Source organism: Cnephaeus nilssonii (assembly GCF_951640355.1).
Source record: "Cnephaeus nilssonii genome assembly, chromosome: 13".
In the NCBI taxonomy this organism is placed as follows: Eukaryota; Metazoa; Chordata; class Mammalia; order Chiroptera; family Vespertilionidae; genus Cnephaeus; species Cnephaeus nilssonii.
Genome location: NC_137084.1, coordinates 82,096,160 through 82,122,955, shown reverse-complemented (window position 1 = coordinate 82,122,955; position 26,796 = coordinate 82,096,160). Strand labels below are relative to the sequence as shown.

At 42.6% G+C, this 26,796-nt stretch overlaps 1 protein-coding gene across 1 annotated transcript; it reads right to left on the bottom strand.

Moving 5' to 3' along the window:
* Positions 1 to 26,631, bottom strand: ARCN1 (archain 1). Its single transcript, XM_079786954.1, has 10 exons — positions 26,488 to 26,631; positions 13,922 to 14,185; positions 12,158 to 12,337; positions 11,819 to 12,024; positions 10,668 to 10,832; positions 8,595 to 8,760; positions 7,722 to 7,869; positions 7,322 to 7,430; positions 4,265 to 4,469; positions 1 to 1,931 (listed from the first exon to the last, which is right to left on the bottom strand). Exons 1-10 carry the CDS (start codon positions 26,488 to 26,490, stop codon positions 1,842 to 1,844), a joined length of 1,536 nt encoding a protein of 511 aa, XP_079643080.1. The 5' UTR covers positions 26,491 to 26,631; the 3' UTR covers positions 1 to 1,841.
* Positions 26,632 to 26,796: the final 165 nt, after the last annotated feature.

Sequence of the window (26,796 nt, the reverse complement as noted above, 5' to 3'; positions counted from 1 at the left end):
TTCATTTTATAATACTATTTATTTGATTAAAGAATTTTCCTTTGTGTACACTGGAATGTTATATTCCCTATGTATTTTACAGGGTTACAAAACATCTCTCATTTTAAATAATACCCCAAAAGTAATTTCAGAAAAAAGTTTTTGTAAAACTAAACTTGACTTTAAAAAAATCATATGGACAAGCAACTCTCAAACAAAACTGGATTAATAAGATTTGCCTATTTAACTACATGACAGATTTCTTGTCCCAGGCCCCTTCCTTAAAAAAAACCAAAACACACAAACAAAAAACCCAGGTGGAAACCAAGCTGGAGATAAGGATTCTTCCCTGATGGTCAGGGGAAAGGGAAAGGCCAGATGCTTCTTTGGCAAACAACTCCATCCATGACCATGGGTGAGCGACTGCTTTGCTTCAAGTACCACACACTCTTCGTGCTCCGAGTGGGCGTGGACCTCTCCACCAGAGGACAGTGCAGAGTCATCCAGTCCCCTGCCTCCTCCCACCTGTGGCTGCCACCCCCAGCAGCTACACCAACCCTTCTGGGCGCAATACTGCGCTAAAGGCCAAAGACGGGCTGGCTGGTGTAGTCCTCTCAACTGGAAAAGTAATGGATAAGATGGGGCTAAGAAAATAACTACTACATGATGACACTCACTGGAAAAGACTTGGAAGAGGAAATGGATGGATTTCAGAGACAGGGACAGATAGCTGGTGAAAAAAGGCTGGGCAGGCCAGAAGTGGGAGTAGATGTCAGCAATCTAACACAGGCCAGTATAACAGCTGCCTTTTGAAATGCTAAAATCCTGGTGGCAATGCAGTCTCCTGGACAGTTTAGGGCCAATGGAACTGGCACAAGGGCTCACTGAACACACGCCTCCAAAATCATACCCTTGTCTCTGCCAGAAAAGGACTGATGACATAGACAACAGCCAGTAGGAGGGAGGTGGTGAACCTGAGGAATACGAATGGATTCCAAAGACTATGAGCTATGATGTTTTAGGTGAAGTACCCAAAATGTGGAGAGCTGGAAGCCTCGGCAGCACCAGCAGCAGACATGGCTGCCTGTGGGTGAGAAATCCCCAGCTGGACAGAACCCTTCTCCTCCCAGACATCTTTCAGTGGGGCTATGCCATTGGAAACCGTTTCCCAGCTGTCTTTAATATTCACAGCACTGTTCTAAACTGGAGGGACCAGCCTAAAAGGAAAACAACTTGTCAAAGGAGTGAAAGAATAAATGGATATAGGAAAAGAACACGAGACATCCTCATCTTTTAACTTCTAAACTCCAAACACTTTAAACAATTCACCTGTATAGTCTAAAAATCAAGACTGGATTAGATCAACTTGGTCTAGGAGTACCCAATAAATACAACACTTATATACAGATGATCCCAGTGCTTGAATGTATAGAAAGAAAAGAACTGAAGGTAAAGAAAAGGAGTATGAAAGATTAAAATTTTCTGCAGAGAACTTTTAAAAACAAAGTAAGTATGAACTATAACTATATATTTAGGGGCTAAAATAAAGGAGCAGCCGAGGCCAGGCAGAGAAGGTGTTTAACTGGGGGTATCTCTGGAGCTTGCTTTCCTGCTGGCCAGTAAAATCTGCCAAAGAAATCAGCAGCCTTTCCCTTTCTGTTTGTGTCATTTCTTTGCCAAAGAATGTGTCTGTGACATGAACACTGAGGGTGAGTTGAGGGTCCTTGCGCGCCGAGAACCGTGCATACTAGAAAAAAAGGGTCTCCAATGGCTTGTAGATTTGGAAAAAAAATTCTTCAGCCACTGTTGGCTTCTTCTTTATTAATTTGAAAGTTTTCCTTTTCGGTTTCCTCTTGTTGGTATTACAGGATTTCATACTTATCCACCAGGAAAGTGGTCTCTGTGGAAAACCTTACTGGGCTGTTCCCATCTACCTGGGTCACTTTGGTTACCTAGGGAAACAAACAGAGGGTAAGGTAAAGCAGGAAGAGGAGTCTCCACGGTGCTGACTAAATTCTCAGTTACAACAGATGACAGTTCCTCCGAGCAGCACTAAAAGTGGCTCCGAAGTGCCAACACACACTTCAACCGCAGCTTACAGCATCCCTCTTCCCCATCAACACGCTCAGCCTGGCCCGGCCGGCGGGGCTCAGGGGCTGAGCGTTGACCTCTGAACCAGGAGGTCACGGTTTGATTCCCAGTCAGGGCACATGCCCAGGTTATGGGCTCGATCCCCAGTAGGGGGGTGTGCAGAAGGCAGCCAATCAATGATTTTCTCTCATCATTGATGTTTCTCTCTCTCTCTCTTTCCCTTCCTCTCTGAAATCAAGAGTGGCCACTGCCCAGATCCTGCCACATAAAATCTATGAAGTTCATAGACATTCTATCAGGATTCTCAATTAACATTTGACTCCAAATGAAATAATGTAACTCTTCAAAATTGTTTGATTTGCTTTCAAATTCTAACTAAGCTGGCTTTATCATACTTATTTTCTAGATATAGCTGGATCTTCCAAATGAGATAGTCTTTTCTTTTTAGTAATAAAAAAATGTCTAGTTTAATGAATTATCTGTAACAACGGTGCCTATAATGGCATCAACATAATACTTGAACTATCTATCTATCTATCTATATATATAAAAGCCTAAGCGACTGGAATGACCGATTGCTATGATGCACACTGACCGCCAGGGGGCAGATGCTCAATGCAGGAGCTGCACCCTGGTGGTCAATACGCTCCCACAGCCAACCTCCCCTGACCAGCCAACCTCCCGTGGTCCCTCCCGCTGGGGCGGCCCCCAGGCTGGGATGGGGAAACAGGGTGGGTGGTGGTGGATGTGGCCCCTTTCCCAGGGGGGCCGAGAGCCAGCTCCCTCCTCAGGGCCAGTAGCCAACCTCCCGTGCCCCGTCCCTCCCCCTCACCGGCAGGCCCAAATCGGCCCACTGCCTACCCACCACGGTGGCGGCACAGCAGCAAGGGAAGGGGGGGGAGGAGGCAGGGAACCATGCAGTGGCATGGTGCCGACGATGACAGCATTGGCATCTGGCCCAGCTACCATCACCTTCTCTCCAGCCCAGCCCTGATTGGCCTGACCCCGAGGGACCCTGATCGCCAGCCAGGCCTAGGGACCCCACCCATGCACAAATTTTGTGCACTGGGCCTCTAGTTGATTTATGTTTTCTAACAAGGTTTTGAGAGACCTATTATTCTGTCCTACTCTTCAAATGGTCCCAAACAGGAAAATGTACCCCATTTCTATCTAATGTCTTGGGTTCAACAATGTGCTCCCAATACTGAGGTACTTATGCCAATAACTGAAAGGGGAGAGAGAACTGCTCTTTGGAATCATCCAACAGAGGAAATTCTAACTTCCTCAGCTCTTACAGGAGGGACAGAGACCATCTGGGAAGATAAGATAGTGCCAGAATAATAAGCAAATCAATGAGTCAGAGGGGAAGACGATACTATAAACTGGGTCCCTGTAATGCAAATTCAAAAAGTGGAAGAACAATGAGTTAAAAACAACGCAAAAGAACAGTTCACAAATTTCTAATGCTTTGCCTACCTAAAGGACAAGATCTGCAACAGAACTGGCTCATGATAATAAAGGGAAGTTGTGACATAAAAAATCCAAAAATTGTACCCATTTATATTATAGAATCACTTTTAGTAATTTTATCTTCTAAACAAAAAACTTTTTCATTCCTTGGGTTCAAACAAATGACAATACAAAGGCATTACAAAATCATGTGTAGGGTGTTTTGAAAAATAAATTTTAAGCCCAGCTGGCATGGCTCAGAGTTTGAGCATTGACCTATGAACCAGGAGGTGACAGTTCAATTCCCGGTCAGGACACATACCCAGGGTTGTGGGCTCATTCCCCAGTGTGGGGCATGCAGGAGGCAGCCAATCAATGATTTTCTCTCATCATTGATGTTTCCATCTCTCTGCCTTCCTCCCTGAAATCAATAAAAATATACTTTAAAAAAACAATTTAAAAATATATGATTTAAAAAATAGACAACTAAGAGATATAAATCTTACACAACCCATAATTTTTAAATATGTATTTATATTCAATGTCTTTACTTTGTCTGATCTAGAGAGGAAAACTGAGGTAAAGGAGGTGAGAAATTTGGCCAAGATCATACAAGGAGTCAGCAATGGAATGGGCCGGGGACACCAGCTTTTCTGGTGTTCTGCTCTGACCATGAAGCCATGCTACCTATATGGCATCTGTCTTACCACTTTCCCCATATAGGCTCTCCAGAAAAATGGGGTACCTGTATGTTACAGTAATTTTTTTTGGAGATGAAGGAGACTTGGACAGGAAAGAAGTCATTGGGCTGCCCAGCAATGCTGAACTCGAGGCTGCCACTCTTATTTTTGGCATCAATCACTGGCAGGCACCACTCCAAGGTGTTTCGTCGACTGTCGTGTCGATACTCGCCATCGAGCTCACCAATAACCGGTGCGCCAACACCAGATCTGTCATGAGAAACGTCCATGTCAAGTTAGTTGTCCAGAGCTGAAAGAACTGTGCCAAGGAAAACCAGCCCCAACTTTGATTATGCTCCTCAAATTCTACCCACTTTTATACAGTGCAAGAAAAAATTAGGTTCCCTAATAACTTCAAGAATCGAAGTCCTGGCACCCTGGCTAAGGGTCTCGTTCATTCCCTTTGTAGACCCAGGTATATGCAACCACAGGTAATTGGCAAATATGCCTGCGGACTGCTGCAACACGGGGACTAGATCTGGAGTGAACGGGATGACACTGACAAATGTGTGAAGTGGGATGTATTTCCAAAAATCTGCACCAACGGTTTGTTGCTGTGTCAAGAGGAATTTTAATAAAGGCAGCTCTCTGTACAGGTGACAATGGGGAAAGAACAGGTTGGCAGTAGTGGGGGGAAACTTTACACAGCATTATGCAGTTGTTTAGAATGGAGTGAACCTTTGAGAAAATGTTTTCAAAAGATTTTAGAATGTTTCCAAACTTACTGTAATTGAAGCCTGTGATTTATTTGATTTACAATCCAGTAAGTGGACTTTGGTTGTTAAGTGAAAGACAATTATCCCCTGACAAAATTCAAATGTGATGGGAGAAAGAGGTACAGTTATCTAATCTGCGAAAGAACTAGTTAGAATGTACTTTGCATCCCCACACATGGCTGACAGGCAGTGTCACCTACCCCTACACATTCTAAATTTACCACCTTTTAACTTACCAGGGGCAGGGTAAATAACAGAGACAAAGAAAACTTTAAGGGTAATATAACACAATGAACTCTTCCTATCAATTTTATGGCCCCAGTTGTATATATGTTCTTCTCTTTGCTCTGTTCCAATTCTGATTCTGATTTCTAACTGGATCAGTTCTACACAATAGGGTAAAATGTTGTTTAAGGGTCTCTGTTGGAGACTATTGAAAAATTGAGCTAAGACACAGGAAATCACCATAACCACAATTACAGGGTAGATGGAGAGGACTAAAAATAGTCTAGTAAAGTAAGTCCTAACAAAACAAATCCCACACCTGTTACCCATGCCCAAGACCTACAAAAGTTCAAGGCAGCCATCTATTGTTCTGAAAGAATAACCAAGCTGTGAAGAATAAGATGGCTACCCAATTAAAGGAGATATTGGTAATAAAGCATATTTTTAAAAAATGGAAATAAGAATGACTAAAACCACACCTCGTCATGTAAAGGCTTGAATTATCAAAAAGGGAACAAAACTAAAGTACCATTTTCTCTGCAACAACAAAGCAATACAACAGTAAAGATGCACTAAAAACACATTTACTGGGTGCTCCTGGGGGCAGGGGGCTGAGAGGTAGAGGACAGGAGCTGGGATTCACTGGTAAAGTAATAAGAGCATACACTCACTGGAAATGCCAGGGAGGAGATAAACTTAAGGTAAAGCGTATTTCCAGACGAACCTGGAAAGTGGGCCATTTAAGCAAACAAGAAAAACTTCTGGGGATGATGGACATTTTCATTAGCTTAACTGTCGTGATAGTTTCACAGGTATATACAGGTCAAAAGTTAATAAACTATACAATTTAAATATGTGTAGTGTATCTGCATGTCAATCAGACCTCAATAAAGCTGTTAAAAATTTTACTGAAATCAACACAGATTTGGTTTTACAGCAAGAATCAATAGTTCCCTTGAAAACATACTCTCATCTTTAGCTGGAAACTTAGAGAGCAAAATGAAAAAGAAAAATTCAGTCTGACAGACCCAATTTAAGAGTTGCAAAACAAAACAGAAAGTGCGCAGTGGCTAATCCTGGAAATCTTCATTACAACCCAAACAAACTGAAAGAGCTCTAGCATGGCAACCGGCGATTTGCATGGTTTGGTTTTCAAGTTAGCAATTCCACACTCCTTTTAAAGTGTACAGCTCAGTGCTCGCTTCGGCAGCACACATACTAAAAATTGGATGATACGGAGAAGATTAGCATGGCCCCTGCGCAAGGATGACACATAAATTCGTGAAGTGTTCCATATTAAAAATAAAATAAAATAAAGTGTACAGCTCAATGCATTATGACAGAGGTCTGTAACCTTGTAAGCACCATCACAATCCTTTCTAATAAAGAGGGAATATGCTAATTGACTGTCACGCCCTCAAAAGATGGCAGCGCCCACAGCCACAAGATGGCGGCACCCAGTCCCCTCGGCCCCGCCAGGGCGGCAGGCACACGGCAAGGCTGGGCCCGCCCCCAGGCAGGTCTGGCCACTCCACACGCCTGTCTCTGGAGTCCCCCAGTCCCTTTAGCGCCCCCAGCCGCCCAGGGCCGCTTGAGACTCAGGTAACCAGGGCCGGCTGAGGCTTGTGCTGCCGGCAGTGGCAGCAGCAGAGGTGTGATGGGGGCATTGCCTTCCCGATCACCAGGCCACCTCTCACCCCTGAGGGCTCCCGGACTGTGAGAGGGGGCAGGCCGGGCTGAGGGAACCCCCCTCCAGTGCATGAATTTTCATGCACCGGGCCTCTAGTTAAGTCATAAAGCATTCCCATCATCCCCCAAGTTCCTCGTGCCCCTTTGCAGGCAAATGCCTTCTTCTAAAAAAAACACAAACAAACAAACACCTTCTTCTTCACCTCCTGATTTCTGTCCCAAGAGTGTTTACCACCTTTTCAGAATGTCATATAAGTGAAGCCATATAGCATGTAGCCTTTCTTATCTCTGACTTCTTTCACAACCGGTCTTACGAAGAAGCAAATATCTTAGAATGACCAGCCAGCTAACTGCTGCTTCCAAAACGAGTTCCAAAAGACTAGTTCTATAAGCCCAATATAGGAAAATAATTACGTGGGGGATACCACTTACGGGAGTGGGATGGTAATAACCACATCATTCAATTCTAAATTATCTTCTTGTAGCTCGTATTCTATGTTGACATCACAGCCATTTCCACTCTCTGAGGGCCAGCAATTAACTGAGGAGAGAAGCAAAGCAGGCATACTAGAACATTAAAAAAGAGTAAAGTTCAGATGGCAAATCAAAGCTGACAGCTGTGGACCTTAAACATCTGAATGTAAACTATTTAAATAACAGTTTTGACATTAAAGCCACTAAAAAAATAAAGCCAATGATTTAAAAAACACAGTGCAGCAGGTCATTTTCTCAAAGAGGATTTTGTTACAGCAATGGAGAGAAGAGTGTAAGCCAGGGCTATTTCTAGTTCTCAATGCAGACGAACTTAGTGGGACTGGCCAGAAGCACTTACTTGTCAGTGGAATAAAGGACTCCTCTGTGGTTTGTAGTCTCCACTTTAGCACCCCTACATCACTGTTGACTGGAAATGACTTCTCTGGATTCTTCAAGCCAATTAGAGATTCTGAGGTGAAAAGTTTTTTATCTACATTTGGATGGGTCTGAAATGAAAAGTGAAAGAGTTTCTGAGGCTTAGACATAAGACAAAATAAATTTCCTCTGGTCTTCCATGGCTCATAATAGAAACATCTCAAATAGGGGGCCTAAAACATTCCAATTCTTTTTTAATTAAAAAAATATATATTTCCCTTTATTGCTTTTTAGAGAGAGAGAAAGGGAGAGGAATAGAGAAATAGAAACATCAGTGAGAGAGAAGCATCATCGACCGGCTGCCTCCTGCATCTCCCCGCCCCCCGCAATGGGGATTGAGCCCATATCCAAGGCATGTGCCCCGACCAGGAATCAAACCAGCGACCACTTGGTCAATGGGTGGTCAACGCTCAACCACTGAGCCACACCAGCCAGGCCAATTCTTTTTTCTTTTTAAAATATATTTGTATTGATTTTTTACAGAGAGGAAGCAAGAGGGATAGAGTTAGAAACATCCATGAGAGAAACATCAATGAGTTGCCTCCTGCATGCCCCCTACTGGGGATCAAATCTGCAACCAACGTACATGCCCTTGACCAGAATTGAACCCAGGACCTTTCAGTCCTCTGGCGGATGCTCTATCCACTGAGCGAAACCTATGCATCTAGAATGGTACTAGTTGTACAACTGTAATAATTTTCTGTGTTCTGTGGTTCATATGAGGAACTCCAGTTGGCACTGTGTTAAGTAGGCAAACAAAAGTCTTAATACTCCCTTATCAAAAGTCTCTGCACACCTGTAGCTGCACCCCTTTCTTATCTTCATTTTCCACATGAAGACGAATTCGGCCAAATTTATCATCTGAGATCCTAAGCATGATCATGCCATGCAACTCCATATTCTGTAATCCTCCATCCCGTCCACAGGTTAGTGTGATTTTTTCTTCAATCTTCATGTGCACACTATAAAGAAAAGTAATAAATTTGTTCAAGAAGGTTGTGGGTGATTAGCCATCCACAACTTATTTTAAGGTGCTGCTGCTATACAGGGTGGGGAAAAAGCAGGCCTACAGCTGTGAGCACACAAATCAGTTTATTCTTGTATTATTTATTTATTTATTTTTAAATATGTTTTTATTGATTTCAGAGAGGAAGGGAGAGGAAGAGAGATAGAAACATCAATGATGAGAGAGAAGTTGCACACCCCATTCTGGAGATCAAGCCCGCAACTTGGGCACGTGCCCTGACTGGGAATCGAATTGTGACCTCCTGGTTCATAGGTCAACATTCAACCACTGAGCTACACCAGCTGGGCAATTATTTATTAATTATCGTATTATTTCCCATACGAAAAACTGTAAACTTACTTTTGCCCTGTCCTGTATGTATCAAAATTTAAAGCATTATACCCTCAATTCAGCAATTCTCATCCTACAGATAAATTCTTACCCATGCAAACAATACAGTAAGTTATTTACCCAAAAAAATTGCTTGTAATAACAAAAGTTTGGAAACAATTCAAATGCCCATCAATAGGGCAGTGCTTAAATACATATCCACAAAAATGAGTATTAGGCAGTTGTGAAAAAAGCGGATGACCACTTAAAAAGCTTCTATTTTAAAATAATTTCAAAAAAAGAAAATAAATAATTTCAAATATTAAAATTATACCAGGAACACATGTATAGTCCTTTTATCCACTATTAATATCTTATCCCATTTGTTTTATCATTTGCATACTCTCTCTCTATAAATACTGTATATTTGATTTTTTCCCCATGAACCAGGTAATATACATCATGGCCTTTCCCCCTAAATACTTAAGAGTACATTTTTTAAGAATATGGATATTCTGCCCTAACTGGTTTGGCTCAGTGGATAGAGCGTCAGCCTGCGGACTCAAGGGTCCCAGGTTCGATTCCGGTCAAGGGCATGTACCTTGTTTGTGGGCACATCCCCAGTAGGGGTGAGCAGGAGGCAGCTTATTAATGTTTCTCTCTCATCAATGTTTCTAACTCTCTCTCCCTCTCCCTTCCTCTCTGTAAAAAATCAGTAAAATATATTTTAAAAAAAAAAGAATATGGATATTCTTTTATATAACCTTCGTACTGTTATTAACTTCACACATTTATACTGGTACAATACTTTTATCTAATGGACCATCTATATGCCAATTTAGTCCTAATTGACCTAATAATGTCCTTTAAGTAGTAGTACAAGATCCAGTCTACGGTAAAGCAATGCATTTCGATGTTGTCTCTAGATTTTCAAATTAAGGAAATTCTTGTCTCCAAAATAATCAAGTGAAAAAAGCAACTGGAAAATGTCTTTTACGCTATCACTTACATATAAAAAGGAGAAAACAGACTATACACAGTATTTTTATTCATCTATATATAGTCTATTCCCCTCAGAAAGATACACACAAAAAAATAGGTAAGCCCTAGCTGGTTTGGCTCAGTGGATAGAGCGTCGGCCTGCAGACTGAAGGGTCCTGGGTTCGATTCAGGTCTAGGGCACATGCCCAGGTTTCGGGCTCCATTCCCTGGTGGGGGGCATGCAGCAGGGTATGTGCCTTGATGGGGAATTGAACCTTGATTCATAGGTCGAAGCTCAACCACTAAGCCACATCGGCCGGGCAAAAGGTAAGTTTTAAACTTCACTGAAAATAGATAGTTGAGAGTCCCTAATCATGGTTAAAGTAAAAAAAAAAAAAAAAAAAAAAAAAAAGACCATGTTAATAACCTAGAATATATTCTATAAGTCTTTTATATCTGGAAAAATTAAAAGACAAAAAGAATTTACAGTGCATTGAAATAAAGATTTTTAAACATTATGTGGTTGTTCTTACTGAAAAGGTTACTACTTACCTTTCCATGTTAATGGGTGGAACATACACTTTGGTGGATTCAGAGGTACGCTTGCCCATATTGGAGGACATGATAGTTTCACCTTCAGATTTCAATTTGTCCACAAAGTTATCTACTTCCTTTCCTTTGGCTCCAAGTTTCAAAGCCTTGCTGGGGCCTGAAGGCCTAAGTGGAAGAATACAAAATAAGAAAAGATACACACTTAATTAAAAAAAACAAACACAATTAATTAATAACCCTCTATCTTTGAAGCTTTCCCTGAAGCTGTACTTTAAGAGGAATGTGAAGAACTCAAGGGAAAAACCCAAGTGACCTAGTAGTTAGTAGACTAGACTATTTCCTGCCTGAACTGGCAGCTGAGTCACTATTTAGGCTTGAAGTACCTGAAGACCAAAGCTATACTTTTATAAGCATGCATGATCTGATGAAAACTTTGTATCGTCCATCCAGATAAATACACTTGTATACTAATAAACTTTTACATATAATTTCATGCAGTCAAAAATTCTCCTTGAAATCCATTCATGAACTCCAGATCAAAAATCCACATTCCTGCCCTGGCCGGTGGTGCTCAGCCCTCCCACTGAAGGGTCTGTGGTTCAACTCCCTGTTAAGGGCACATACCTGGGTTGCAGGTTCAATCCCCGGCCCCATTCAGGGATCATGCAGGAGTCAAGCAATCAATGTGTCTCTCGCACATTAATGTCTGTCTGTCTGCCTGTCTCTCTCCCCCTCCATCCCTCCCTTCTCCCTCCCTCCACCCCTCTCTCGCCTCCTCCCTACCTCCCACTCTAACTATCAAAGGAAAATATATCCTTGGGTGAGGATTAGCTAAAATAAATAAAAACAAAATTTTAAAACCCATATTCCATAAACAGTTAATTTCTCTCCTCTCCCAAAATAGGGCAACTCTCAGTGGAAACTGAGGTCATAGTATAATTTAGAAAAGAACTCTGTTTTGCACAAAAGGAAAACACCACATTCAGATTTCTCCTTTATCCCCATATAATGTAACAAATTCAGTATTACGTCTTACTCCATCAAGTCACTCATTATTTACAGCTTGCCTAAAAATCTGGTATCACTCCAAAAAAGACATATACAGCCTTCACCTGCCATTCTGGGGCTGCTGGTGATACACTGGATTATACCTGGCTGGCGCAGGTGCCACTTTTGGTTTATCAGTTTCAATGATAGTCTCTGTGATCATGGCAGCTGTGCTGCCTCCAGAGACTGTGGAACTTCCAAATCCCCCAAATCCTGGTGCTTTTTTGCCCTGTCTCTCTGCATCTCTTCGGGCCTGTTGCAATTCCTTTGCTTTGCGCCGCATCTCAGCCTTGGCCTCACGTTCCTGAGTCTATGAAAAGAAACATACGTATACGGATGTGGCTTTCAGTACAGTCTATACAACAAATAAAAACAGGAAAATCAGACAGTGAAGATAAACGAAAGACATACAAACCGGCAGTCCCAGAGGAGAAACTACTTACCTCTCTGACTGCTCTGAACACCTTCTCCTCATGAGAATCCATTTCTGTGAAGGTTCTGATCTGTGCCAGGTTAACATTCTCCCGGTATCCCAGGGCAACAATTTCGTCAAAAGCAAATATCAAATCAAAACAGTGATCAGATATTTCATTCTCCTCTAAGGCTCGGCAATATTCAGGGATCTAATCACGGACACCAATGGGAAAGAAAGATTATCAGCAGTTATGTTTTTCAGGTCTTACTCTTTAAAGTACACAAATTTCAATAAACCCGAATCCCTTCATTAGCTCCTTCTACTCTATTTTAAGCAAGACTTTGGCATAGTCTTTGTGTATCTCTATATGAATGTCTTTTTTGTGTGTGCTTCAAAAGTTTTTTCATACTTGAGATTTCATTGGTTGTTTTGAGGATATGTACAGACATTTCAATTTGTATACAATTCTTAAGAATCATGTAGTTGTGATTCTGTTCTAAACAGCTATTCCAGTAACTTTCCAGCTTAAAAATTGGAAGCTAATTTGCCTTAATAGAGTAGCAAGTACCAATATCTTCAAATGTTGATATGCTGTTACACCGAAGTCCCACAAATTCACAATTTAATATCATATACACTACACAGTCAAATTCAAATCTTCCCCACACATTGACAAAGTTACTAGGGAAGAGGGACTACCACACCGAAGATGTCACAGACGCACAAAATTCTGACAGGGAGAGCCAAGATCAAGGAGTGGTTTTCTTTAGGAAACAGTCCTCCCAAAAACATGGGAAGTGAATTTTAAATGTTCAAGACATATTAGCCCAGGCAGTGTGACTCAATCTTTGAGCATCGATGGGAGTGGGGGGATGAGGACAGGTGTGTGACACCTTAATCAATAAAGAAATTAAAAAAAAATTTCATCAGCTCACACACCAGGAGGTTGCTGGTTCAATTCTGGGGTTGCGTGCTCCATCCCCAGTAGGGTGTGTATAGGAGGCAGCCAACAGATGTTAATGTTTGTACCAAAAACAACCAGCAAATGATTTCACCTCTTTAAAAAAAAAAGCATTTACACTTAAAAAAACTGGATGAGGTAGAAGTCCCTCCTTCTTAAAAAGTGTTTCTAGGGCTATTAAAAAACTTGCATTTACCAAAGAAGTGATAAAAATATTCCTCTGGATTGTGCAAGAAGGGAAGACAGGAACCCTGATGAGACAGGACATATGATGTCAATCGGACCTGGCTTCTTTCTCTCCCGCAGGTAGATCTTCTTTAGGTTCCTGGTCAGCCACTTCGGCCAGTTATCCCTCTGCTCCCCCTTTCCCTTTTGTTTGCACTTTTTTGTCTGCAGATTTATCCTTTCCTGCCACCATTTTGGCTTCATTTCCACTTTTGCAGGAGTAGGTTTAGCTGACAAGCTCGCTGACCTCCCTCTTGGGTATCACGGTGGGGGCCACGGCATGGGGAGAGCCTTTGCAAACCTGGGCTGCCTGGCCACTGCCTAGTAAGTCTTATCTAAAGTGCATTATCCAATAATTCAGCCAAACAAAGGCAGATTAAAGTAACCACTTACAACTAGGAAAGTTCCCACATTCTCTTTTGGGAACTTACAGCTTATGAGGACACTCAGTAAATGTTTGTTGAATGAATAGAGCGGGTAGCAGTAAGCTGCTGGGAAGGGCTGAGGGAGCATGGAGCATGCAATCAGTTGCTTTGGGTAAAAATAGTTTCACACAGAAAACTTAAAGCAAAAGACTGTAACCTACTATTACAGAAGGACTCTTACCACTCTTGAGAAGAGCCTGAGGGTTTCCAGATCCTCTAAGATGTTACTGTTTTTGGTAGTGATCAGTACCATGTACAGTTTCTCCATAGGCTGGTAGACATATCTCACACTCTCTGTTTCAACAAATGTATGTTGTTTTCCAGTGTTCATAAGCTTTGGAAAAGCTGCTAACAAGCCCTCAATGCGAGTTCGAGTCATCTCCACAAACTGTCGGGAAACAATAGCCTTTCCCGCTTTCGTGCAGACTGCTGCTGCCAACAGCACCTGCCAGTAACACAGGAACAAATGAGTACCGATTAATTCTCTCTGCACATGTTTTCTCAACATTCTTAGATCTTCCAATGAATGACACACTCAGTTATTTACTGACATAACTACTATTAGAATGACTTTCAAACTCTACTTCATAGTTCTTTTCATTATAGTAATTCATAAGACAAAGCTAAAGTAGAGGAAAATGAAGCTATTATTCCCATATTTCAATAATATACCTAAAGCAAATGTAGTAAAGAAATAATTTTTTCCAAATCTATAAATACATTAATGGGCTTCCTGTGACTCCAGAACTGGGTTGCTCTCTGCTTGGGCAGGCTCGTAAAGAATAGTTTAGCCCTGGCCGGGTAGCTCAATTGGTTACAGCATCATCCAGCTACACAAAGGTTGCAGGTTTGATCCCTGATCAGGGCACATACAAGAATCAACCAATGAATGCATAAATAAATCAAACAACAAAACAATGATTCTCTCCCCCTTCCTCCCCCTCTCTAAAATCAATACATTAGCCCTGACTGGTTTGGCTCAGTGGATAGAGCATCAGCCTGATGACTGAAGGGTCCCAGGTTCGATTCCGGTCAAGGGCATGTACCTTGGTTGAGGGCACATCCCCAGTAGGGGGTGTGCAGGAGGCAGCTGATCAATGTTTCTCTCTCATCAATATTTCTAACTCTCTATCCCTCTCCCTTCCTCTCTGTAAAAAAAATCAATAAAATATATTTAAAAAATAAAATCAATACAAAAAAAATTTTTTTTAAAGAATAGCTTAAGCTTTTTCTAAGAAGAACAGAGATTTCCACAGCCAAAACAGAGGTATGATCACACAGACTAAAGGTTTGAGATGATCCTAGCCTTTGCTTTCATTTTTACCTAGAACATGGAACCAATCTAGCAAGTTTAAATTTATCTCCTGCTCTTTGATTAACTTTCCCATCCCACACTATCCTACTACAGATATGTAAACAACCTGTAAAATGAAAATCTAAATGACTCAATGCTCCACACAGGTTTTGTCAATGAGCAATGATCAAGACCAACAGCCTTTTTTTGGAGTCTGGCATTTCACTAAACAAAACAGAGAAAGCACCAAAGGAAGATGAGGAGAACTCTAATGCCATGGGGAGGGAAGTAAGAAAATTAAGTACAATGTTTACAGTCTTTTCAGTGAGGGAACCCAAGAATTCACAAGTAAGAGTAACAAAAAGACTATTTACACATTGGGGAAGAAGCCTCAATGCTAAGATATGACCACTGAAATGTCAACATCCTATGGCGAGGCTTCTCAGCTTTACAGAAACCTGTCTTGTACAGGTGAGGAGCTTAAAGAAAAAACAAGTTAGTTATTTCAAATAAATATTCTTAGTTTCAATACATCAATACAGTTTTATAATACCAAAGGAGAACACAATGTCCTTATTCATCAATTAGGCTATTTAGGAAATAATTACCATCATGCTTTATTTCCAAGCAGCTAAGTAAAACAATTTATATTGGAAAAGTGATTGATATCTTGTATAAATATTTTCCCTCTACTGAATAGATTTTTATTTTTACTGATTGATTTATCTCCAATCAACTGTCCTGCTCTAGCAGGTTTGGCTCAGTGGATAGCACGTCAGCCCGTGGACAGAAAGGTCCCAGGTTTCATTCCTGTCAAGGGCACGTACCATGGTTGCAGGCTCCATCCCCAGCCCTGGTCAGGGCACATGTGGAGGCAACCAATCAATGTATCTCACATCAATGTTTCTCTTTCTGTCACTCCACTTCCCTTCCACTCTCTCTTAAAAAAGAACAAAACAAAAACAATGGAAATATATCCTTGGGTGAGGATTAACAAAAAAGATAATAAAAATTATACAAAAAATTTAATTGAGCCCTGGCCAGTGTTGGTAAGTGGTTAGAGCAGTGATGGGCAACCTTTTGAGCTTGGTGTGTCAAACTTCGCCAAAAAACTGAGCATAACTCGGGTAGTGTGTCACTTTGAGGAAAAAACATTATTCCGCAAATGTTTCATCCTCGGCATGCGGCCTCAGCGGCCGCGTGTCATCAGAAATGGCTACGTGTGTCAGTGCTGACACGCGTGTCATAGGTTCGCCATCACTGGGTTAGAGCACCAGCCTGAGCACTGAAGGGTCTTGGCTTTGATTCCTGGTCAAGGACATGTACCTGGGTTGCAGGTTTGTTTCCAGCCCCAGGCGGGGTGTATGCTGGAGACAACTAATGCATGAGTCTGTCTCACATAAATCTTTTTCTCTCTCTCTCTCCTCTCTCTCTCTCTCTCTCTCTCTCTCTCTCTCTCTCTCTCTCTCTCCCTCCCTCCCTCCCTCCCTCCCTCCCTCCCTCCCTCCCTCCCTCCCTCCCTCCCTCCTTCCCTTTCCCTCAATGGAAAAAATACCCTCAGGTGAGAATTAACACAAAATAAAAAAATTTTAATTTACAAATAATTACTTTTTTCCATTCTTATATTCATGAAAAAAATTATCCAAATTCTTCACAAGCATCACCATCATTATCACCAGGTCCACTCCTTGAATTACCAGTTTTCTAGAATTTTTATATAAAACATGTACATATAAGTAAGTTTTAAAATACTTTAAGAATACATTTCACTATCTGTGCTACACTCCTAAAAGTTTATATATTCCAATGAACAAAAACTTTTCTTAATATTCTCATCAGGAAAATGGAAGCATTCTCAGGTATTTAGGATAAGCTCACATTGGTTTCTCCTTTTCCCAACAATTAAGTAAATCAGAAGTAGTGTTCTTAATTTGCAAAGAACCACTTTGATATACCAGAAAAACCAAATGACTAGGAGAAGATCTGGATTCTAGTTTTTGTTGTTCTACTTACTAACTGTCTGACCTTAAGTTACTCAACTTCTCTTAGCCTCAGTTTCTTCGCCTATAAAATGGAGCATCATCTAACCACCTACCTAACAAGCCAAATAAATGTGATGAAACCATAAGCCAAAGTATTATACAACTTATATCACATACATTCACAATGTAAAATAGCACCATTACTAATAATAAACATGCCAAGAAATGCATTTCATTAAAAAAATTATGTCACTTCAAGGCAACAAATTTTTACTTTTATGGGTTTGTCAATATTTTGATATTCAAATAATGGACACAGACTCCCTACAAAATTTACTTAAAATTTCTGGGAATTCATAGATCCTCTAAAGCAGTAATTCTCAAATGGCCCATAGAGAATCACTTTATACAATGAGAAATCCTATATAATAAAAGGCTAATATGCAAATCAACCGAACGGCGGAACAACCGGAATGACCAGAATGACCGGTCCTTATGATGCACACTGACCACCAGAGGGCAGACGCTCAACGCAGGAGCTGCCCCCTGGTGGTCAGTGCGCTCCCACAAGGGGAGCGCCACTCAGCCAGAAGCCGGGCTCACAGCTGGCGAGTGCAGCAGCAATGGGGGGAGCCTCTCCCTCTTCTGGGGTAGCATTAAGGATGTCTCACTGCCGGGGAGCGGGCCTAAGCCATCAGTCGGACTTCTCCTGAGGGTTCCCGGACTGCGAGAGGGTGCAGGCCAGGCTGAGGGATCCCCCCTAGTTCACAAATTTCGTACACCAGGTCTCTAGTATTATTAGAAGAACTAACTAAATACTTATTTATTGAAGGGCTACTATACACACTAGATGTTCTCTGAGAATATTAAGAGGAACTAGCTTGGTATTCTTCCCTCATCTTATATTAAAAAACATTTTAAATCATCACCAGAAGATATGTTTTTTTATTGATTAGAGAGAGGGGGAGAGAAACATCAATTGGTTGCCTCCCAAACACGACCAGGGATGGAACCTGCAACCTAGGTATGTGCCCTGATGGGGAACCGAACCTGCAACCCAACCTTTTCGTGTATGGGAGGAAGTTCCAATCAACTGTGCCACCCAGCCAGGGCTATAAAATTTTTTAAATTAAAAATTTCTATAAAAATTTTCATAACTAATTAGCATCGTAACAGATGTTAATTAGACTTGTTGTGATCATTTCCCAAAATATATAAATACTGAAACATTACATTGTACACCCAAAACTAGTATATCTGTTATACCTCAATGAAAAAAAAAAAAAGGCCTAATAGGGGTAAGATAAACCTACACAACTGTAATACTAGGTAGGCAGACTGTCAAGTAATGTGCTATGTGAATTCAGAGGAGGAAGAGCGTACTTCTTTTTTTAAAAAATATATTTTATTGATTTTTTACAGAGAGGAATAGAGAGGGATAGAGAGTTAGAAACATCGATCAGCTGCCTCTTGCACACCCCCTACTGGGGATGTGCCCGCAACCAAGGTACATGCCCTTGACCGGAATAGAACCTGGGACCCTTCAGTCCGCAGGCCGACGATCTACCCACTGAGCCAAACCAGTTTCGGCGGAAGAGCGTACTTCTAAATGGTAAGATCAGGGACGACTTGATAAAAGAAATAGCATTTAAACTATGCTTGATGAATTGGGGGAACAGTAGGGACAAAAAAAGTAGGTTCTAAGCAGGAAAACTCTGAAACTCTCTTTGGGTCATTCCATTATCCACATAAAAGCAAAATAAGGCTCCCAAAGTAAGACCAAAATGCCCCACACTAAGTATGGCTTTAAACCTTGAAACACCCAACACAGTAAACACCACACACCACACCCCACAATTGCAGGTCCATGAAGTTTTAAGTTTTCTATTCACTGAGCTATGCATGGCTGGAAGGTATGGTCCCCTCTAAACAAGATAAATTTAACCTATTCTAAATTAATACTCATCTTCTTAAATGCTTTGAAGTAATAAAGCTCCTCTTCACATAAATGTTTACTGATGTTTAATTATAATATACAGTATAAAAATATATAGTACACACTAAAAGGTAAATTAATGTTTCCTACTATAACTTGATCTGATTTTCTTTGGGGAAGACTAAGTATGATTCCCATGAAATTGTTTCACTTATTGTTTACATTTTGGGAAAAGAAGATTTACACTTATAAGAAACTTACAAAAGCCCTTGATTGTTTTATAGATGTAAAAAATCTAGGTCACAGAAGTTAAATGATCTCTCCAGAATGGTTTAAAAAAAAATCGCCCGGCCAGTGTGGCTCAGTGATTGAGCATCGACCCCACTAACCAGGAGGTCACAGTTCGATTCCGGTAAGGGCACATGCACAGGTGTGGACTCGATCCCCAGTAGGGAGGTGTGCAGGAAGCAGTCTATCAATAATTCTCTCTCATAACTGATGTTTCTGCTATTCCTCCCTCTCCCTTCCTCTCTGAAATCAATAAAAATGTATTTTTAAAAAATCCTCCACTGAATTGAGCTTTGTCAAACAGCTTTTCTCTTAATATATACCAGTGATGGGCAACCTTTTGAGCTTGGTGTGTCAAACTTCGCCAAAAAACTGAGCATAACTCGGGTAGTGTGTCACTTGGAGGAAAAAACATTATTTCGCAAATGTTTCATCCTCAGGAGCAGCAAATGTTTCATCCTCGGCATGAGGCCGCGTGTCATCAGAAATGGCTACGCATGTCAGTGCTGACACGCGTGTCATAGGTTCGCCATCACTGATATATACAATAGTGTGTGTTTGCTAGTCCTTTGTTTTTGGATTAAATAACAGCTCTCTCTCTGATCCAGATTTAACTATATGGATCAGGAAAGTTCCTTGAGTAAAGAAACAAGGAGAATTAGGTTTTTGTTATGCTCTGCCACTAATTATATGACCTTGAATAAGTCACTTAATTGCTTCTTGAAATATCCCTAAATTAGAGGTTAGCTTATATGAAATCTAACATGCCTTTGGATCTTTAACATTCCAAAAGTCTGAGTATTTGAAAACTTTACAGCAACAGAAAATGTACAATGTCTCCACTTCACACCCACTGCTCTAATAGTAACTACTTTGGAACCTATTTTACATTAATGTTAAGCTGCTAGATGGCAAATTGCCTAACCAAAACAAATCATGTGTGAACAGTATTTGTATGGGATAGAGATAGGTGCCTATCATCCCTTCATCCCTACCAGTAATAGCAGTCCAAGAATAACAGGTAGTAATTCATCATAAATATACGCACAATTCCCTAAAGGAAAAATGTCAGGGACATTCTCCAACCCCTAATTGCTTCAGTATTCCTCAGTTCCAGAATTAAGTAGCCACTTTCTCCATCATAATTCATGATCATATTAAGGATAGTTTCTACAACTGTCACAGAGGACCATTTTGTCTTTTTATGAAGTAATCACGGATTTAAAAAAAAGAAGGGAAGATTAAAATAAAATCCAGACCATATACAAAATCTACAACTTGAAAATTTACTCAGTGAGAGTTTTAAGCTAATCACAAGTTTTTGTTCTGAAACAAAAGCTTGTAGAGAATAATAATAAAAGGACATCATTCTTAGCTTCTATAGTGAACTTCCTATTTGAATAAATAAATGGCAAACCAGTAGAAACTCAAGAAAATCACTTTCGCCGAAACCGGTTTGGCTCAGTGGATAGAGCTTCGGTCTGCGGACTGAAGGGTCCCGGGTTCGATTCCGGTCAAGGGCACGTACCTTGCTTTCGGGCACATTCCCAGTAGTGGGTGTGCAGGAGGAAGCTGACTGATGTTTCTCTCTCATCGATGTTTTAACTCTCTATCTCTCTCCCTTCCTCTCTGTAAAAAATCAATAAAATATATTTTTTTAAAAAAAGAAAATCACTTTCATTTTTTGTTGTCCTCTCAAACAATAAAAAAGATACATCAAGAATACAATAGCTGTGCAGTTGCTGTATTATAAATGAAAAAGGGGAGAAAGCAATAATCCCCTAATTGGGAACAGTTATTACTGTGTAGGATTTCAGTTCCTCCCCCACCATGTGTAGGTCGATCATACAAACCCAAATCTAGCTTTTTAATAACTTTTGGGAACTGAACTTAATGTGATCACTTTTACTTAACGTGGACACTATAGTAAGTTTAGTCAATGCCTATCCTATATAATAAAAGGGTAATATGCAAATTGGCCAAACTGCAGAACGATTGGTCGCTATGACATGCACTGACCACCGGGGGAAGATGCTCAATGCAGGAGCTGCCCCCTGGTGGTCAATGCACTCCACAGGGGGAGCGCCGCTCAGCCAGAAGCCCATCTCCCCAGCAGGCTCACAGCTGGCGAACGCAGCATTGGTGGCAGCAGCAACTCCCGCCTCTGCGCAGGCGGACATCCCCCAAGGGTTCCCGGACTACGAGAGGGCACAGGCTGGGCTGAGGGACCCCCTCCACCCCAGTGCACGAATGCCGTGCACTGGGCCTCTAGTACTTAAATAAGAAAAAAACAGCACTCTGTAGAAAAGCAAATATTTTACAGATTGGTGCTGCGATGAGACTTAATAGCAAATTCCTTAAGAAAAAAAATGACTATCATGATACTTTACAAATGTTAAGAAAATAAGAACATGTTCTAATTAATTTGCAGAAAACTAGAAAAAAAAAGGTGCCCTTTTTATACTTATATTTCTTTTTTTATAACAAGGTCATCATAAGCCATGTGTTTTTGCATTTGTTCATTTATTTCTCTACTAGGACTTCACAGCATAGGATGTTTTGTACTAATTTCAGTGACTAAAGCTAAAGGAAATCTATTTTTTAAAATCTATTTTTATTATTTATTTCAGAGAGAAAGGGAGCGAGAGAGAGAGAAAAACATCAATGATGAGAGAGAATCATTGATCGGCTGCCTCCAGCACATCTCACACTGGGGATCTAGCAGCAACCCGGGCATGTGCCTTGACTAGGAATCGAACCATGACCTCCTGGTTCATAGGTCAATTGCTCAACCACTGAGCTACCCAGCTTGGCAAAATAATTTTTTTTTCATAAATCAACCTGTATCGATAAAAGACTTAAATGTAAGTCGGAAAACCATAAAAATTCTGGAAGGAACTATAGGCAGCAAAATCCCAGATATCTCTCGTAGCAATATGTTTATGAATACATCTCCTAGGGCCGTGGTCAGCAAACCGTGGCTCGCGAGCCGCATGTGGCTCTTTGGCCCCTTGAGTGTGGCTCTTCCACAAAATACCATGGCCTGGGCAAGTCTATTTTGAAGAAGTGGCGTTAGAAGAAGTTTAAAAAATTTGGCTCTCAAAGAAATTTCAATCGTTGTACTGTTGATATTTGGCTCTGTTGACTAATGAGTTTGCCGACCACTGTCCTAGGGCAAAGGAAACTAAGGAGAAAATAAACAAACGGGACTACATCAAAATAAAAGGCTTCTGCACAGCAAAAGAAACCCATCACCAAAACGAAAAGGGAGCCCGCTGTATGGGAGAACATATTTGGGAATGATACATCTGATAAAGGGTTAATACCCAAAATATATAAGGAACTCATACAACTTAACAGAAGGAAGATAAACAATCCAGTAAAAAAATAGACACTTCTCCAAGTGGACATACAGATGGCCAAGAGACATGAAAAAATACTCAAAGCCACTGATCATCAGTGAGATACAAATCAAAACGACACCTACCATCAACAAATCAACAAATGACAAGTGCTGGCGAGGATGTGGAGGAAAGGGAACCCTAGTGCACTGCCGGTGGGAATGCAGACTGGTGCAGCCATTATGGAAAACAGTACGGAGTTTCCTCAAAAAATTAAATATGGAACTTCCACCATGTGACCCAGTGATCCCACTTTTAGGAATATATCCTAAGAAACCCGAAGCACCAATCAGAAAGGATATATGTACCCCTATGTTCATAGCAGCACAATTTACAATAGCTAAGATCTGGAAACAGCCCAAGTGCCCATCAGCAGATGAGTGAATAAAAAAGCTGTGGACATTTACACCATGGAATACTATGCAGCAGTAAAATAGAAGGATCTCTTACCCTTTGAGACAGCATGAGGGGACCTGGAGAGTCTCATGCTAAGTGAAGTAAGTCAGTCAGAGAAAGACAAGTATCACGTGATCTCACTCATATGAGGAATGCACGTAACAAAATAAGCTGATGAACGGAGTGGACCCAGAGCCATGGGAGCATGGAGCAGAGTGCGGAGTCTCTGAGGGAAGGCGGGGGATGGTGGGTGTGTGGGAGGTGATCAACCAAAGACCCCGTATGCATCTATGCATAACCCATGGACACAGACAATAGGAGGGTGGTAAAGGCCTGGGGGGGAAGAGGGGGAACTGCAGGGGGTTTAATGGGGAAAAAGAGGGGACATATGTAAAACCTTCAACAATAAAGAATTCTTAAAAAATAATGAACTGATGTCTACAACTTACTCTGAATTGCGTTTTTTAAAAAGATGTATATAATAATAGAGAAACATAAAATAAAATAAAATAAAATGAAATGAAATAAAATAAAAAGATGTATAAAGGAATGGATGATTAGATGTGTGATATAACAAGTATAATGAAATGTTAATTATAGAATCTAGCTGGTGGTTATAGAGGTGTTCACTATAAAATTTAACTTTTCTAGATACTTCAAATTTTTAAATAAAATGTATAGGGGGAAACCAACTTTCACAAACAAGTTTTAGATCCAAAAAATATTATAAAATGTCACTTATTTGGACATTTTTACTATCCAGGGATATCTTCATAAAGGAATAGGATCCAAAAACATTACGCAGAAATAATAGTATCTTACGACTCAACAGAGCAGAATGTACTGAGATGCTGTTCTTCAGAATAGATAAATCTTAGGGTATCTAGATCATACCAAGTCCCAAATAATTCAGAGACATATGCATATTTAAACATGACACAACTGTATGTTTTTGCACACGTGTCCAAATAACATGTAGTTTTTTATTTTATGTTTTATCACCAATACCTAGCTTTACCATCCGTTGGTTATCAATGAACTAAAAATATAGCAGGTCTCCAAATAACATTGTTTCATTCTAGATTGTGTCATTAAAATGTTGATGAGATGCCATGAAAACCTAATTCCTATTTATATCAATGAGCCTACAGTAAAACTGGTTTCTTTATGTCATTTCACTTCAAGTCCTAGAATCCTATATAATAGAAGGCTAATATGCAAATAGACCAAATGGCAGAACAACAGAACAACCAAACAACCGGTCGCTATGACACGTGCTGACCACCAGGGGGCGCGTGTGGAACATAGCGGGCGTCGGTATCAGGCGGCAGAGTGTGGAACATGGCAGGTGTCGGCCACCGTGAGATGGTGGAGCAGGTGAGCAAGGGCGCCAGACCAAGGTGGGGCGCTGGTCGCTGTCATTGGGGAGAGCCTCTGGTGGTTACTGAAAATTCTTTGGTCATGCACGCCACAGTCCCGCCCAGAGCTTACACCTGCTGCTGGTGCTAGAGCCACCACTTTCACCTGCTGCTGGCGCCTGGTGCCGGCCCCGATCACCCCTCAGGGCTTCTCCACCTCCCCCTGCTCCCAAAGGGCAATTGGGACTGCCAGCGATGGCCCCACTCACACCCGCTGCCGGCACCAGAGCCGCTGTTTGCTCACACCCGCATGCGGTGCCAGAGCCGCCACTTGCACTCGCTTGGTGCTGTCAGCGGGTGCGAGCTGCGGCTGTTGGCCCCGATTGCCCCTGAGGGTTTCTCCACCTCCCCCTGCTCCTCAGGGGCTATCAGGGCAGCAGCCGCTGCTCCCACTAGCTGCTAGCGCAGGCCCCAATGGCTCCACACCCTACACCCTCAGCAATGTGAGCAGGGCGGGCGCTGTCAGTATGTAGAAATGGCAGCTGCAGGAGCAGCAGACAGAGGACCGGGGGCCACGGAGGATGGGCTGAGACCCAGCCCTGTGCTCACTGCAGCCTCGCAGCCCACAGTTCCTTTCAAGGTGCACGAATTTTTGCACTGGGCCCCTAGTCTATTGATGACAGTAAGTGAAAAGTTACTGTACTAAGTGCCAAGAACATTCCAACATCTTTTTGTAAAGATCACCTTTACATATATATATATATATATATATATATATATATATATATATATACACACACACATACATACACATACACACACATATATACATATATACATATATATGCTTAAATTTTGCTATTAAAATTAGAATATGCTCTAAAATGCCCTACAAATACAACCGGGATGTTAAAGAAAAAGAAGTTCAAAAATTACTATCCAAATACTGAGCCTCCTAGTGAAAATGAAAAGAGGAGATTTGGGAAGTTTTTATGTCCAACATGAAAGTTTTATGAGGCAAACCTGCTTGACGCAATTTATATGCCTAAAGCTGAAAAAACGTGTCAGTATTTAATGGGCCAAGCATGAATCCCCCCATCCAAGTCCCCATGTAAAAGGTTGTCGATAGAACTTAATATGATTGCACCGGATTACACACTGTGCTCTCTTCAGTGTGTAGAAAGATCCTTTAAATCAATTAATCTAACAAAAAATAGAATAAAAGAGAAAAAACCTTCCTACGAAAGACTGAGGACATAAAAGTGCACTAAGAAATCAACTACCAAAGCATTTCTCCTGCTTCACAAAGACCCGCTCGCTGCAGTGACAGCGCGGTTCGGCGGCGTCAGCAGGGTGGCCCGTCCCGCCCACAGGACTTCCACCTCCACCACGGCCCGGAGAGAGGCCTCTGAGGGCAGGGGGCAGGGGGCAGGGGGCAGGGGGCAGGGCCCACCCTCTCCCTAGATCCGCACACACATTCTACGTCACCCGAACCATCACGTCTCCAAGACCCGAGCCCGAGAGCCTGAGCTCCTGACAACTCGCCCCCTTTCCCACCGCGCCCCCCACCGCCGCGACAAGGGGCCACGTCGGCTCCGCAGCCTTCGCGGGCGGTTCGGGGACACTCGGGCCACGGAGTCGGCTTCGAGGTGACTCCGCCTGCCCTACGCCCCCCTTCTAACTCGCCCGTTTCCCTCTGGAACAAACAAAAGACGTCCGAGCGCCCCTGGACGCGGAGCTCGAACCTGCAGGGCCCACTGGGCACCGCGGAGGGGAGGGAGCCGGCGGCGGAGGGCAGCGAAGGCGGACAGTCTACCTGCCGAGCCCGGGCACCCCAGGGCGGGCTGGATGGGCGCGACGACCGCGGCGCGGGGCCCAGGGGCACCCCTCGAGGCTCCGCAGACCCGACCCCCGGCGGCCCGCGCCGGCCCGCGGCAGAGGGGCCCGGTGTGGGGGAGGGGCGCGGGCCCCGCGACTGAGGCGGAACCCGGACCCCAGGGAGGTCGGGCCCAGGGCTGCTTCCCGGGCGGCGGGGAAGGCCGGCTGCGGGCCCGGAGGGGTCGGGCCGGTAGCGGCCCGGGCTCGGACCTACCATCCTGAGGACGCGGCTGCGCTCGCGGCGGCTCCGCAGGGCTGGGCTGGCGGGCTCGGGGCACGGGGCGCACCGGCAGACGGGACCTGCTGCCCCTGACAGGAGCCGCGGCCGCTTCACCCACTGCCAAGATGGCGGCCCTGAGCCACGTCTCCAACCGGAAGCGGCGCGGGTCAAAGGGCGGGGGGCGGGGAGACCGCGGGGGCGGGTGGGAAAGCCGGAGGCGGGGCCGGGAGGCGGGGCGGTCCGGGCGCCCCGGGTTAACGGGTGCCCCTCTCACCGTTCGCAGCTCTCACGGCCTTTATCTCA

What these genes read in the sequence shown, in the direction of transcription:
- ARCN1 (XM_079786954.1), bottom strand. An exon ending in TCAGGCTCTTCTCAAGAGTG is followed by an intron (nt 12,338 to 13,921) that starts GTAAGAGTCCTT and finishes GTCCGTGATTAG; the next exon opens with ATCCCTGAATATTGCCGAGC. An exon ending in GTTATTACCATCCCACTCCC is followed by an intron (nt 4,470 to 7,321) that starts GTAAGTGGTATC and finishes TTCTCATGACAG; the next exon opens with ATCTGGTGTTGGCGCACCGG.